Below are 14,642 nucleotides of genomic sequence, written 5' to 3'. Positions count from 1 at the left end.
TCTGATGGGCCGTACACACCATCCGGTAGAGGTGCAAGCGTAGTGACAAAAAGCCTGATTATGAGCATAACAGCGCGAATTTATCAACTGTCAATGCCTCCCGAGGCGCGTTTAGAGCACCAGCACATAGAATGTGAGCACTACACATGTGTCTACATATACCCGGCGATATACTTTCACCCTCAACGCACCACCAGTCGTCACCACACGCCCGCACTGCGGCCGACCTGGTGAGCGTGACGAGAAGTCGGACACGGCCTCCCGCTGGCCCTTGGTCAGAATCCTGTTTCTTGCTCAGCCGGTACACGGTGTGCAGCGTGCGTCCAGCAGGCTGGAGTAGTTGTCGGCGTCGGCGTAGAAGCGCGAGTGCTTGATGAGCAGCGGCAGGATCGAGTTGCCGATGTAGCGGTTCAGCGCCAGGCCCATGTCGGACTCGCCTCCGTCGCTCTGCCGACGCAGCAGGGCGGCCTCATGACCTGGGCCTCAGGGTGGGCGGAGGCAGCGGAGTGACGGCGGAGCGGCGCGAGGCAGCACGTGTCGATGGGTACTGTGGCTGCTATCTTGATCGGGATGATGAAAAACCGACACAAGCTTCATTCGTTTTCAAGCACCGTTTTTTTTTTCGGACAAGTCGCCACATTGGCACCACGGAGATCTTTCCACAACACATCAGAGCACAAGCACCAATATCCGAAGTCCACGGAGCGAGCACGACATTATAATTTTACCTAGGCTTCCAATTCAGCACATTGCCAATCCAGCCCGTACGGGTACCACCAGTGGTCAGGTATGCTGGAGGAGCAGCAAGCTTGCGTCACCTTATCCAGGACGGTGGCAGCGCGCAGGTCGGGCAGGAAGGCAAACTCCAGCAGGCGGAAGAAGAGCTCGCGGTCCTCGATGCCGTACACGCGCTCCAGGAAGAGCACCACTGACTGCTTGTGAGAAGGAATCAGGCCTGAAAGGGCACCGACATGGAGTCGAGTCACAAGTCACAATCTGGCGATACGGTGATCTGAAAGCTCTTGGTCATGAAAGCTGCATATAAGATGCACGAATGCGCTTCGAAAATGCTAATATTTGTCAATTCTGATCCCTTACGTGAGGGATGGTCCGTCAAAATTCTCCCTTACCGACGCTGCGCGTCTTCAAGGTCCCTGGGTCAGGCAAAGGGTGACCTGACCTTACCTCATCATTGACCTCATCTGGTCGAGGCCTGACCTGCGGGCATGTCGCTGCTGGAGGGCGTCCTCTGCCTCGCCGTCCCGCAGGGTGAACGGCAGGCTCAACACACCCTCCAGGTCGGACAGTGGCACCAGCGAACGCAGGATGGCGCGAGCTCGCAGAGACTCGTTCTTCCCCTGGGAGGGCAAGAACGGACACGTCAGACGCGGGTCCGAACAAGAATACTGGTAGCGGGCAAGGCCATTCGAGCATACTCGTTGGTTTAGTCAGTATTTTACGTTCCGTTCTACTCGTTCGATGTGCGAGACATTCCTCGATCATGCCTGAACAACTATGTCGTCTAAGAATCAGATAGGTTGTAGAACGGATTCATCTGTAAACAATCCAACGTTCCGCAAATAGCTCTTCAGCACGCAAAACGACTACACGGCGTAAATCTTTAAAACCATTAAACCTGTCGCAATATCGATCGCCACCCCGGCTATCACCACCACCGACCATACCGCCACCATCCCGCACACCATCCTGACCAGACGGTCAAACACCACCGCTCGTCAGCGCTGTCATAACGCCTTGTAAACACCACCCGCCCCGTGCCGGCCGACCGGAGGACAGTCCTCAGCGTACCTGTTCGATGAGGAACTCCTCGGGCGAGGAGCGGCCCCATCACGTCCACCAGCGTGCAGTAGAAGTTGAGGATGGCCGCGCCCGTGTTGATGTAGTCCTCGTCGTCGTCGCTGAGGGGCTTGGGGTGGTTACTGAAGGCGCCCCCAGTCTGCTTCGATCGCTCCGTTGTTCTGGGCGTCGATGCGCTCAGCCATCTGGACGCATCGAAAACCGGCGGATGGTATCGTTACCCACTTGGCGATAGAAAAACTCGTATTGTACAAGATAACGCCGTGAATCAAACACCAGTTTCTCGCAACAGACGGAATATCGAATTTTAATTAGTTGCACAGTATCCAAATACCACTATAATTGAAATGTGTTATTGTAGCGTACCATATTAACCATTCGCACATCATGGAAAAATAAACTTCAAGTCTTCTTCTCACTTTCTTTTACAACAACTGCAGGAAACGTCCCACATGCATTCACAGACCAGCTTGCCTTCTTTGCTTGCACAGTCGTAAACTGTGTAAACGTCAGCTTCTGATCGTCTACACAAGGATCCCTGCATGAACAGCGCGGCGTCGCCAGAGCAGGTCCCGAGTCCCGTGCGCGGCCCTCCGCAGGCCAGGCCCCCAGTCCCGCTGCGGCCCTCCGCAGAGCAGGTCCCCAGTCCCGCCGCGGCCCTCCGCAGAGCAGGCCCCCAGTCCCGCCGCGGCCCTCCGCAGAGCAGGTCCCCAGTCCCGCCACGGTCCTCCGCAGAGTAGGCCCCCGGTCCCGCTGCGACCCTCCGCAGCGCAGGCCCCCAGTCCAGCCGCGGTCGTCCGCAGAGCAGGTCGCCAGTCCCGCCGCGGCCCTCTGCAGAGCAGGTCGTCAGACCCGCCGCGGCCAGAGCCTGGCCGCGCTCACCTTGTTGGCCCTGGTTGATAGCGTTGAGCAGTCCCTCACCCTCGCCGCGCAGCGCCGGACCCAGGACACTCAGGCCGCCGGATCAGCAGCCGGATCACCAGGTTCGCGTTTCTCCTCCACACTCTCGCCTGGGAGCCACAGGCGAGCAGCGTCACGAGCGTCACCAGCAGGCGGCAAGCACTGATCCTTCGGTGATATTATCAGCAGCGTCGCTCCCAAACATCATCGCTATTTCTAGAGTCCCAGCGCATGCGCCGGCCAATTAACTTCCACCGGTGTGTCTGCTGATTTTGAGTCATCGGCAAGGCTCGAGCATTTCGAGCAACGTCCTTCAAAAACCAGCACCAAGCCCACCCCCACAAAAAGCCTGCCAGCAAACTACAGCGGTATCCGGTCACCCGGGAGTCCCTGGCGTCGGCGCGCCAGGCGCCGTACCTCCGACCCAGACGCAGAAGCGGAGGAAGTCCAGGTACCGCTCGCCCTCCACCGGGTCCCAGCCGAGGTCAGGGTAGCCGCGCGCCACCAGTTCGCTGTTGGACTGGAGGCCGCAGCGCGACAAGTACACGGCGATCTTCTCCAGGTAGTGCTCCCTGCGGATGGACGCCGGGTGACGGTCACGGGTGGGAACGTCTCGCGCCACTGTCATACGGAGTCAAATTAGTGATAGTTCGTCACCTACTCCATCAAAGTTTCTTGCCCCAGACAATCAACACGGACATAATCCATCAACACCTGTGCCTACATCCGAAAAAGCTGAAGTCTCCTGCATAAAACAAGCCTGCTATCAAGAGAACTAAGAGGAACTTCACCACTACATTGCACGGCTGAAGGCTTGTCCAATTATAAGGTGTATACACCAACGACACTGGGGGCATGCGTACATCGTCAGTTTCACAAATCAGTTTCACGGATTGCTTCACCGGGTTCCAAACTGTATGAAATTGAGACAAATCGCGGGCGTTTTTTTTTCAAAACGCAAGGCAGAGCTCTTAAATGTATTTCATTTCTCATAGCGTATCTCGCTGATCATTATACTGCGAAAGATAAAAGACTGCATAAGTTGAAGGAAGTGTTCGTGGTCATCATGGAAGATTCCCCGACATAGCGACATCCCTCGGTTTACAAAATTGCCACAACAAAACGCGGCATCACCATCACCAAAGACTATCATTTGAATGGCATACAGCAGCTGTCTGCCTCTTACTGCACTGCCATTGCCAATTCCACATTGTCTGTGAGAGGTGATGTAGCGTCAAAGGATTTGTTCTGGTCAGGCGATCGTGCGCTTAACTTAGCACCAGCGCCAGCCCCGTGTCGTCCGTAAGGAAGAGGTGGCCTGTGGTGATTGGTGGACTCACCCCAGCGCCAGCTCCAGCTCCGTGGTGTCTATGAGGGAGGAGCCACTGTCTCCGCTGGCAGCGAACTTAACTCAGTGCTAGTGCCAGTTCCGTGTTGTCCGTGTTGGAGGAGTAACTGCCGTCGACGGTAGTAAACTTACCCCAGCGCCAGCGCCAGCTCTGTGTTGTCCATAAGGGAGGAGCAGCTGTCGTCGAGGTTAGTGAACTCACCTCAGCGCTAGCGCCAGCTCCGTGTTGTCCATGAGGGAGGAGTAGCTGACGTCGAGGGGCGTGCTGCCCCGCAGCGAGGGTCGTGACAGCAGGATGTTTGAGTTCTCCAGTAGGAACTGCAGGTGGTCGAACATGGCCTTCTGGTTCTGGCGCGACGTGCGGCAGAAGTAGCAGAGGAAGCGGCAGCAGGCCACCACCATCTCGTGCGAGGTGTCCTGCGCATGTGCCACACGTGAGGGTGTGATGTCAATACAACCCTCTCGCGGCGACCAGCAAGCCACCGCATCGAAGTGGACAGAAGAAAAAAGTTTCGCAAGAAATGCCTCAGTTGTCAGCGCAGACGACCGTACAAAATGAACGCTTACGTGCAAATGCAGTGGATTTCGAGCTGCATTTGAAATGCGTTCATTCTTTGTACGTTGCTATCCGCGCGTGACATGTGCACGTCTGCTCATAAGCCGACGCAATAAAAAAGATCTCACCGGCACATTCGTGCTGTTTCTGACACCATTAACTCAGTCAGAACAGCTCAGATGTTGCAACTATGTTAAGCACGTGTGTCCACCTGTACGGCATTATTTTCCTCGGAGACCTTTACAATGAGACTTCCCAGTTATTTCTTTTTATTTTGATCCGAACCTTTTGAATGAATGGATTTTTGGGATCAGCGCTCACGCCAAGCAGCGTTTCTTGTGGTGCGTGTAAGCACCACAAAAGCATATATTTTCGGGTTTGAAATTTGCAAGAAATATCCAGGAAGTACCTTGGAAGTAACATGGTGACTTCGGGAAGTAACTTGAGTTTGGTATTGCATTAACAAAGCACGTGGCCTATTAATATTTATGTGTTGTATCAACTGTTCATATGAATATTTATGTACTATGCATTGAAATAATAAAGGTCCTATGACCTGGTGTTTTATGACTTATAGACACAACAAGCGAGTTAAAATCCCAGTTATTTCTTTTTATTTTGATCCGAACCTTTTGAATGAATGGATTTTTGGGATCAGCGCTCACGCTAAGCAGCGCTTCTTGTGTGAGCCCTGACCCCCACCATCCGATCGCGCAATTCCAGGCAACGGCAGAATTTAGTGGCGAAAGCTTAACGCGCCGCAATGCTCGGCACTTTCCGCCCTGCCCCCTGACGTCAACTGACCCTTAGCGCGACCACTGCCACCGGCCGCAGGCCATACCTGCCAAGGGCAAATAGCGAGCGCCCTAAAGCGACTCGAACCCGCCCTGCCACGGGAGGGTGGATCGGGAGGCAGGCGCCCCAACCAACTGTGCCACCGGGACAGACCAACTAATCTGACGTAAATAAACTGAATGTGCTGGTGATACCGCGAAAAGCGAATCCTGTTAGGATTATAAGTGTTGTTTCTAATCTATTCACAATGTTGTATCGTTCATTTTGGCCACGCTTGAACTAACAACCTTGTTAGGTTTTATAGCAGCAGATTTGTGGTCGAGTGGAAACAGAAGCATTAAATCATTACGAAATAGCGTGGAAAGAGGCCAATAAAAACACCAAAGCAAAAGACAATCAAACCACTGATCCTCAGTTACCATGGTAGGTAAAAGCTGCATCAAACGGACTATGTCGCTGCTATGTCGCAAAGCAAGCAGTTGCGTTGTCAACAATTTCAGTCTTACAATATTTGAGGTCGACATACTTCACGCAGGTTGCAATTCACAAGTTCATTGCATTAGACAACATCGATATGAAAAACTGAACCTAGCGTTTAATTTCCCATCCCATTCATTCATTATATGGCCCATTCATCGTTTAAAAATGGATTACAGGTTTGGCATGCCTCGAAAGACAACCTGTAACGCATCCTCTAAAATCCTCGAGACGTCACTCCAGAACCGTTACTCCGAACAAGTCAATAATTGTTTTCCTGAAACGGTTTCTACACTGACGATAATTCCAAAAAGCTGCTTACGTCCAAATCTAACAGATCACCACAAAAATCAGCATGTTGCCTCTCCATATGCCAAGGAATTTGTCATTGAACTGGTGAATATTTTGACAAAATCGTAAAGTTATTTGCGCTACGGTGATATTTATAGTACCTGCCTTATTTACAAGTGTCACTGTCTACATCTACTAAATACTTCAAATACACAAATCTCATGAAAATACTGCAAACATCGTTTATCAAATCGAAGAACAATATTTAGCAAAGGCACGAGGTAAACAATCAGGCATGAGACTCACGCAACACCCGCCAAATTCGACACAACGCCAGTGAGACAAAAAGTGATTCACTTTACAACAGCGCTCTAATCTCTAGCCAAGAATGTGACGTCACTTCCAGCGAGAGACGGGGTTAGCGGAGACAGCCGATCAGAAGCGAGCCTTCATGCGAAAGCGGTTCTCACCTTAGCCGTCGACATCTGCTCGTGAGCCATCTAAAAACGAAACGCCAGGTTGAAAGGTGAAATAAACGGGGACCACGTATGGCGGCGTCGGCCACAAGCAGCAGTCCTAGGGAAGCTCCGAGGGTGACAAATTAACTTGCAAAAGTCAACAAGTCTAAGGCAGGAAAGTGCTCTGTCCATGTGCATATCAACTGAGATGGGCCTACTTGGATGCGTTAAGTTGGCAATAAAATGAATAAACCTGGCAGGAATAGTATATAACGAGACCAGGGCGCTCAGTGACCGATTGCGATTAACTGTCTGTTCAAGCAAAAAAGACAATGGATGCGTGGAAGCTACACCAAAAATGGGCGCTCAAGCAAACAAGCTAGCACGAATAGCCGGTAAAAGAAACTGTAAATAGAAGGCACCATTAAAAACCGCATCAATAATCCATAGTTAACTCCCACGGGCGCTTGGAACTAAGAAACACGCCATACGGGATGTATACCACAAGCGCAAAAGGGCTCGCGAAAGCAAAATGAAACAACCTTGCTTTAGTCGGCTTTCTTCTATGGCGGAGCTACAGCCCGGTGCGAGGCAGATCACTATATACTATATATCAAAGCCATACATCAGCACACCAGCGGACAGCACGCGAGCAAGCAAGCAATGTGCAGTGTACACCGCGCCAGAACACGAAATGCATAGCGAGCGAAAGCGAGGTAGGGGGACGTGCAGCAGTGCCTTCCCCAACCCAGCTACCCTCAGACCAGACTTCTGTCTACAGGCTGTTGTTCTGAACTCTGTTTGGCCCACGTCCCTCAGGAGACTTGATCTTGTGATCTGATGTGAAAGACAGCACCCCCGAGACCTGACCTTGCACGTGTCCCCATGCTGGGCGCCCCGCCTTGTGTCCTGCCCGTGCTGGGCAACCTCCCCTGACCTGACCTTGTGGTCCGCCTCGGTGCTGGCCGCCGACTCGTTCTCGGCCTGTGACCTCCGCGCCAGCGTGTTCATCATGATGGCCATCACGTTCTCGTGGATCCGCAGGATGCGCACCAGGTCCGGGTGCTGGAAGAACACGTGATTGTTCACCAGGGACCTGCGGAACAGAATGGCTCAGGTCAGCACGTTCGGGTGGCTGGATCAGAGCCTTCTTCACACCATCACAATAACTTCCTCCCACGGCGTTATAATAGTAGTTAGCCAGTGAGAAGGAGCGTATATAGCGGTCGGGAAAACCGACTCCCTGCCACACCAAAACAGGCCAGGCGGAGCAGCGGTGGGCTTTTAACATCCCAACCATTTCAGTGTGACATTTGCATTTGTTCCAACCAAACGTTCTAAGGAAATCGATGGTTTGAAGGTCAATTTCGATTCACCGAGATCGCGGCACCATGTCACTATAGCTTGAATTTCCACGAAAGCCTTCATCGGCGCGCCCGGTTGATTCTGTGGTGATGATGAATATCTGACCTCCGGTCCTGTTCAAGAGACCGTGAAGAATAAGGTTCCCAATTCCAAAGTTAACGTAAAAGCAGAACCAATTCATTGGCACTACTGTATGCGCATACTGGGGCATGCTCCAAACGCCAGAATCCAAATCGCCGGGCGTTCATATGGGTGCACGCATACCCATTTTGGACGGCCTCACCCCTGATCACTTAAATTTATCTTGTACACTCGTGTACCACCGGACATCAGTGCGCGGTACCGGCCAAGGGACCAGCAGCCTGGCCGGCAGCCCAGCCCAGTTCCATGGCGCTCAGCTGACTCGTATGCAATCTTGCTTTGCACCAACGCTTTGCGCCTCCGATCATGCGGCAACGGCGCGCGGGATATAACTGGGGCCTCGCGGGTGCTAGCCCGGACCAGGCTTCCCCCAAGACCAGGGGAGCCCTCGCACATCCACCAACCTAATCCTTCCGAACGTGACGGAGGCAGCACTTAACTCCGACCATTCTGATCCACGCCAAGTCTTTGGTTGCCACGGCAACGTGCTGGCCGTAGCACGACCACGAGAGCTGACGCCCAGGCGCTTGCATAAGCGGATGTGTAACGGCGGTTGGAACCCAGCGCACAGAACATATTTTTGTAGTTTCTCGAACATCCCGTACGACCTGTCGCGCGGACAGATCCATAAATGATGCGGATACCAAATTCCGTTCGGTATCTAAGACGAACAGTCAGCGTGGCGCGCAGGAATCGACCCCGGCATCGCTCCCGCTGCCTCCCTCCCCTGAGCCGTCTACCTCCGCCGCCGACGCCAGCCGCGCGGCCATGCTCGGCCGTGTCATGATCAGGGCCGCCACCTCCAAGGTCATTGCCCGCGCCGTGTTATGTGCAGCTACTGGCCGATCATGAATTCGGTGGCGTAAAGCGCAACCATGGAGGCGCGGGCTCCACCCGGATTGGCCGGGCCCGGCACGTGACCACCTGCCGGCCATTCAGGACCGGGGCGGCAGACGTTCTCAGGAGGCGTGTGGGACGCCGCTGCCCGAGAGCGGGGCGCGTCTGGCTGCCGGCGGAGCGTCTGGGCGTGCAAGGTAGGCAGAACTCGGTAGCTGTGACCGGACGCGCAAGAAAACAGGTGGTTCCGGTGTAGAGGAGATAAACACGCGCCATTTAATGACGAGAAGTGGCCCGGAACACGTAATAGCACAATGCGACACAAATACAATAAATGACAATAATGCATCGAAATACAATGACTACAGAAACACCCGACGTGAAACATTACTCGGACGTTCACATGAACTCCACGTTGAATGACCGACGTAGCAAAACGTGATGCCGTGGCACAAAGCAGGGTGGGCAGGCCGTGCGTGAGGCGAGTCGCTGCTGGACGCTCGTCGCCATCGCACTCGAAACAAATCCCTCAGCGACAGCGTCGCTTCTTTCGCCTCAAGGCGGGGATGTACCTCATGTACCGTTCGGTGCATGGTTACATACACAGGCGTGTATGGCGGACGTTGATTCGCGTGGACTGGCGACAGGAACGACTAGAAGACACCGATTATGACGGCTCGTCATGCCGCATGCATCTCGACGGCGGGGAACACGGCTCGAGGGACCAAGAGTAGAATGTCAGCATGATTGTCTTGTGGTGTAGGAAAGAGAGTCTAATGCCTTTTGACCTGACTCCACTCCAGATCGCCCGTGTCAAGCTAATCGTCGTTAGCAGTCACCTATACGCCATTTGAAGTGGCTGCCGCGGTCACCTGCACCTACGCACCCGCATTCTGCACAACCACGCGAACATTTACGCACTTCGTCTTGATTACAAAGATCCGTTCGATATTGCTACTTCCATTGCCATCGCACGCTTCCATTACCATCGCACGCTTCGATCTTCCGCACCGCACGTCAGTGCCGAACGCGTCACGGTGCCCCTCAGCTCCACGTAATGAGCGGCGATGAGACGTCCCCTCGTTGACAGCGAGGGGCCGTCGTCTAGGCTCATAGTGAAGCGATGACCTACAACATATTATTTTGCGGGCGAGAAATAATTCAACTAAAAACCTATCTTAATTTTACCGTGGTTATATTATGAGCATCCGACATGACTCATACTCTGGAGCCTGTTACACTACATCTCGACTCAAGGGCGTATGCAGGGGAAGACACCAGGGGGCACGCGCCTCCAGGGGCGCATCCAATATTTCGTCAAGGGAGAGGCCATGCAACACTGTGCGGCTAACTAGAGTCTGGGACTCCTCCAAAAGGCCCATAATCCTTCTATTGAATTTTAAGACAAATGATATATATATATATATATATATATATATATATATATACATGTATATATATACATACATGCATATATATATATATATATATATATATATATATATATATATGTATGTATATATATAATATATATAATATATATATATATATATATATATATATATATATATATATATATATATATATATATGTATATACATACGCCCAGTATGTCAGTGGCACGTAAAATTACGTACATAAACCTACCTACATTCAAATACTCCTTGTGCAAGGCCTACCAAATAATCCTGTGTGCCCGAGCAGGTCAACGGATGGCGGCTTCGACAAGCGTGTAAGCCCTCCATTGAAACAGTAAATGCCCAAGACCCAGCTGGGAGAGGCCCGGACGACCGTGTGTGCCCAAGCAGGTTAAAAGATGGGGCCCCAACAAGAGCATAGACCCTAAGTGAGTGACAGTGAATTGAAAGGCCCTGGACCAATTTGGGGAGTCCATGGGCGTCTCGCGAATGTGTCGGTAGGCTAAGCGAGGCCAACGTGAAGGGCTTCTGAGCAACCGAGAATATTCCGGCAGGTTAACATATGTGGTTCCCGGTTATAGCGTACAGAGCGCTTCGGGCGAATGGAAAGAATCCGTGAAAGGCTCCTGATTGACAAGAGCGCCTCGGCACGGTAGCAGGAAGGGCCCCAGCAACAGCTCAAGGCCCTCCGGGCAAATGCGAAGAAAGTAAGTGCAGCGTGGAATGCTCCTCCACGATTGGACTGACCCAACAAAAGAGCATATAGGTCTCCCAGAATCAGCGTAGGGCCTTAATCGTAAGGCGTAATGAGCCCTATGGCATCCCGATCACGAACCTCACAATCAGTGAAGAATAATTTTTGTATGGTCGTGGCCCTTCACTTTCGCTTGCGACTGGTCTTGGACGCGTGGGAGCCCAAAAGTGTCCAGCTTTGTTACGTTTTGTGTTAAAAAGCATCTGTTCCTGCCGGCTTTGAGCTCTTTCAGAGCCTATGAGTCCCTTCCGAGCCCAAGGGGCATGACACCGCTGCGCCCCCCCCCCCCCTGGATGCCCCCTGCGCGCGGCCCCTATCAAACTGTTGCACGTTGTAAAATACATGTGAATGTTTGTCAACAATTAGCAATCCTATATATACATGTACAGATAAGTAGATTGATAACATGCGATTGTCTTATGCGCCATGGACAAATTATTTGCTTCTCTGACGCGATACAAACATGTTATGTTGCGACCTTGTGATATTAAGGTCATCCCATTTCGGTAACTCGCTTACGCCCCTGCCCCGCTTAGATCATTACGACTGACGGATTCTTCGCAAGTGTGATTGACGGCTTACGAATTTGTCCCATCCATGCTCACTTTACAGGAAATGAGGCTACCATTTATTCTTATTTTTATCAGTTTGCGTGGAGCGACGATCATATCGTGACATCATCAGAGCGTTCATGCGGCCTTGATGTTCCACTGTATAAACGCGCTCGACGCGGCAGGACCCGGTGCAGCACAACCCTCCGCCCTGCGTCTCCCATTGGGCCGGTCCCGTGCACACCAGCAGCGGCCGGCAGGACACCCCACCGCCGGCGGACCGGCGCCGCAGCTGCAGAACAGGAAGTGGCCTTGCACGCCCCGGCCAAGGTCACACCCGTGCAAAACTGGCGGCGCGCGCTCCAGCTCGCGCCATCCGCCGGCGGGCATAACCCTGGCGCATCCGGGCCGCGGGCGAAGCACGCGCAGCCGGGCGAGCACAGTGACCTTGGCCCCGATGGCGGCTCCGACGGCCGCCCGGCGCCGGCGCAGGTCGATCGGGGCTCGCCGCCGCTGACTGCAGGCCATGGCGCGGCCACGGTCGGAGGACGCTGTGGGGTCAACGCACGCAGGAAGCAGTGTGCAGACTGGCCGTGCTGGTGCAGGCGGTAGATGTGGGGTGCTAGCTGGTAGGAGAATGCGGTCTGATTTCCACCGTTGTCAGGTTGGCTCGGCTATTGGGCTGAATACCTACCTGCCTCCCTCCCCCCCTCCGGTCATGGGCGAACGCCCCATGTTAAAAATAGCTCTACAGCCCATGAAGTCCAGCAGTCTAAAATAGTCCAGAGTAGCTCTCGAGTAGATATGTCATCATACCACGTAAAAAACTGAAGGACTGTATACTACAGGCTACGTGGTATGTCGTTTTCAAAATTTTTGTCACGTTTATTTCTAGGAACTTCGCTTTTAGGAACAGAGTTTCAAAAGCCATTTTTTCATCTATAGGAACTTCGTTGATACGGACAGGGCTTTAAAAGTTTTTTTCGGGAGCGAAGACTTCATTTCTAGGAAGAACATCAGTCTGAAGACAACCATAAATTACGTTACGCCTTTTTGTAATTTTTAGCCTCTCCCCCACGGACACGCACTGGGTACGCTCTGGGACCCTCCCCCGTCCCCCTGGCTACGCTGCGTTACAGGTGACATCCGGAAGGAACCTCCGTTAAGTCCCTAATCGGGCTAATGGTAGGAGCCAAGGACCCTGCGGTGCCCGACTTCGAGGCGTTAAAACATTTGAATATATTTTTATCTCCCCTCTGTGCGAAACGTGACGCATAAACAGCTCCTTTCCAGTATTTCAGAGCTTTCAGCAACTTTAGTGTGAGCTCACCCTCACACGGAAGGGGGGCAAACATCAAGAGGGCCGTGTCCCCCAAAGATGCACGGCTTTAATCATGTCTGTTGATGCACATCATGTCACCACCTACGCCTGGGGCACAGCCAGTATTTCCTGTTACGAGGGAGAGGCTTCAGTGAGAACGATGGTAAGCAAATCGAAAAATGGAGCACTTTAAAGTTGTTTTTAGTGCATACATCTTGGTCAATGGTTATGGCACTGTACTGTCCAATCTAAAGCGCGCATTAATTTTGTATTTGTCAGGATCACGTCATTGAACTAAAATGTAAATAATGCACACCTGAAACGGGGAGGGGGGGGGAACCGGAGCGGGGCTGCCCCCCCCCCCCTCGCTGCGCCACTATCCTCTGCCACCGTCGCCTGTTTGTCCGCACTCGTGACTACGACGCCAAATGCCCCACTCACCACAGCAGCTTCCTGACCAGCTCCTCCTCCTCGTTGGACATCTGGACGGGCAGCAGCGCGCGGATCTTGGAGAGGAAGCGCCACATCAGCGCCACGTCCTCCCGCGTCTTAGCGTTGATGACATACGTCTTCTCCAGCGCCTTCATCAGCTCTCCCACGGCGTTGTACTGACGTAGCAGCAATCTGCGGCACATAAATGGAATGCTGCATCATTGCAGATACGCGGTTTCAGAGGTACTCATGACCAGAAGATACCTGTGAATATCTGAGCATGCCAGCGCTAGCTACAAAAGCATTTAGTGGTGGTAATAACATATCGCAGAATGTTGTTCGCTGGGCCACCATTTGGTAATGATGCGTCCGGAAGAGACAAAGGAAAGGCACAAAAAGACAAAGAAAGACGAAAGACACCTCTACACCAGTGGTAAGCGGCACCTCCCAGAACGAACAGGCTTGGATGGTTGGACATTTATCACACATCCAACCAGGCGTACATCTTCTTTAGACCTAATCAGTTTCGTAATGCTGGGCACAAAATGACCGCTGCCGTCGAAGCGTACCCTAAATTAAAACATCGTTATCGGTTCTGCAATGCAACTAACTTTCAAACGACATCTTCCCACAGATCGCATGCCCACAACCTGTTCCTGTATGCCATCCGAGCATCCATCGCGAACACGTACATTCACCGCACACATCTGCCACAGACCTGAACATCTCGCGGATGAGCTTGGAGTCCTCGATGAAGCTCTCCTCGGCCCAGCGGACGATGGTGGGCACGAGCACCTTGCGGAACTTGTCCTCGGGCCCCTCTTCGGCGCCGTCGCCGGCCACCTCGATGGCTTGCGCCTGCTTCACAACGCCGATGACACTCAGGAAGGCAGCCCCCATCGAGCTCCGCTGACCGCCCTCCGCCTGACGGAACAGAGTTACGCCACGTCACGTCACGTCGCGTCACGTCAACACTGACGGGGCGCAGGTCATGGAAGATTATCGCTGACGGGGCAGGGGTCAAGTGCTCCTGCGTGATACAGGAAAGGTCACCACTGGAGCTGGATCCGCGTGTCGACGCACAGGTGAGGACGGCTAGCATCGACGGGATACATTCTGCACAAGTTTGTTACGTCGGGACATGGGCTGGTTTTGGTGGGCGAGACGTGAGTTGGATCAT

At 52.9% G+C, this 14,642-nt stretch overlaps 1 protein-coding gene and 1 pseudogene across 1 annotated transcript in view; both read right to left on the bottom strand.

The window, feature by feature from the left end:
• LOC119094483 (ryanodine receptor-like) overlaps positions 1-1,848 on the bottom strand; it is a 4,166-nt pseudogene extending 2,318 nt beyond the window's left edge.
• Positions 1,849-2,769: 921 nt separating this feature from the next.
• LOC119094482 (ryanodine receptor) overlaps positions 2,770-14,642 on the bottom strand; it is a 39,563-nt gene continuing 27,690 nt past the window's right edge. The window contains exons 41-47 of the mRNA XM_037217542.1: positions 14,181-14,386; positions 13,472-13,654; positions 7,586-7,739; positions 6,656-6,685; positions 4,269-4,483; positions 3,136-3,290; positions 2,770-2,828 (exon numbers count right to left, since the gene is read on the bottom strand). Coding sequence (XP_037073437.1) covers positions 2,770-2,828; positions 3,136-3,290; positions 4,269-4,483; positions 6,656-6,685; positions 7,586-7,739; positions 13,472-13,654; positions 14,181-14,386 — 1,002 coding nt within the window. The remainder of the gene's footprint in view (positions 2,829-3,135; positions 3,291-4,268; positions 4,484-6,655; positions 6,686-7,585; positions 7,740-13,471; positions 13,655-14,180; positions 14,387-14,642) is intronic.

This window comes from Pollicipes pollicipes, unplaced genomic scaffold (assembly GCF_011947565.3).
Source record: "Pollicipes pollicipes isolate AB1234 unplaced genomic scaffold, Ppol_2.1 Scaffold_4002;HRSCAF=4701_pilon_pilon_pilon, whole genome shotgun sequence".
In the NCBI taxonomy this organism is placed as follows: Eukaryota; Metazoa; Arthropoda; class Thecostraca; order Pollicipedomorpha; family Pollicipedidae; genus Pollicipes; species Pollicipes pollicipes.
The sequence above is the reverse complement of the archived record's forward strand: the minus strand, read 5'-3'. Positions and strand labels throughout refer to the sequence as shown.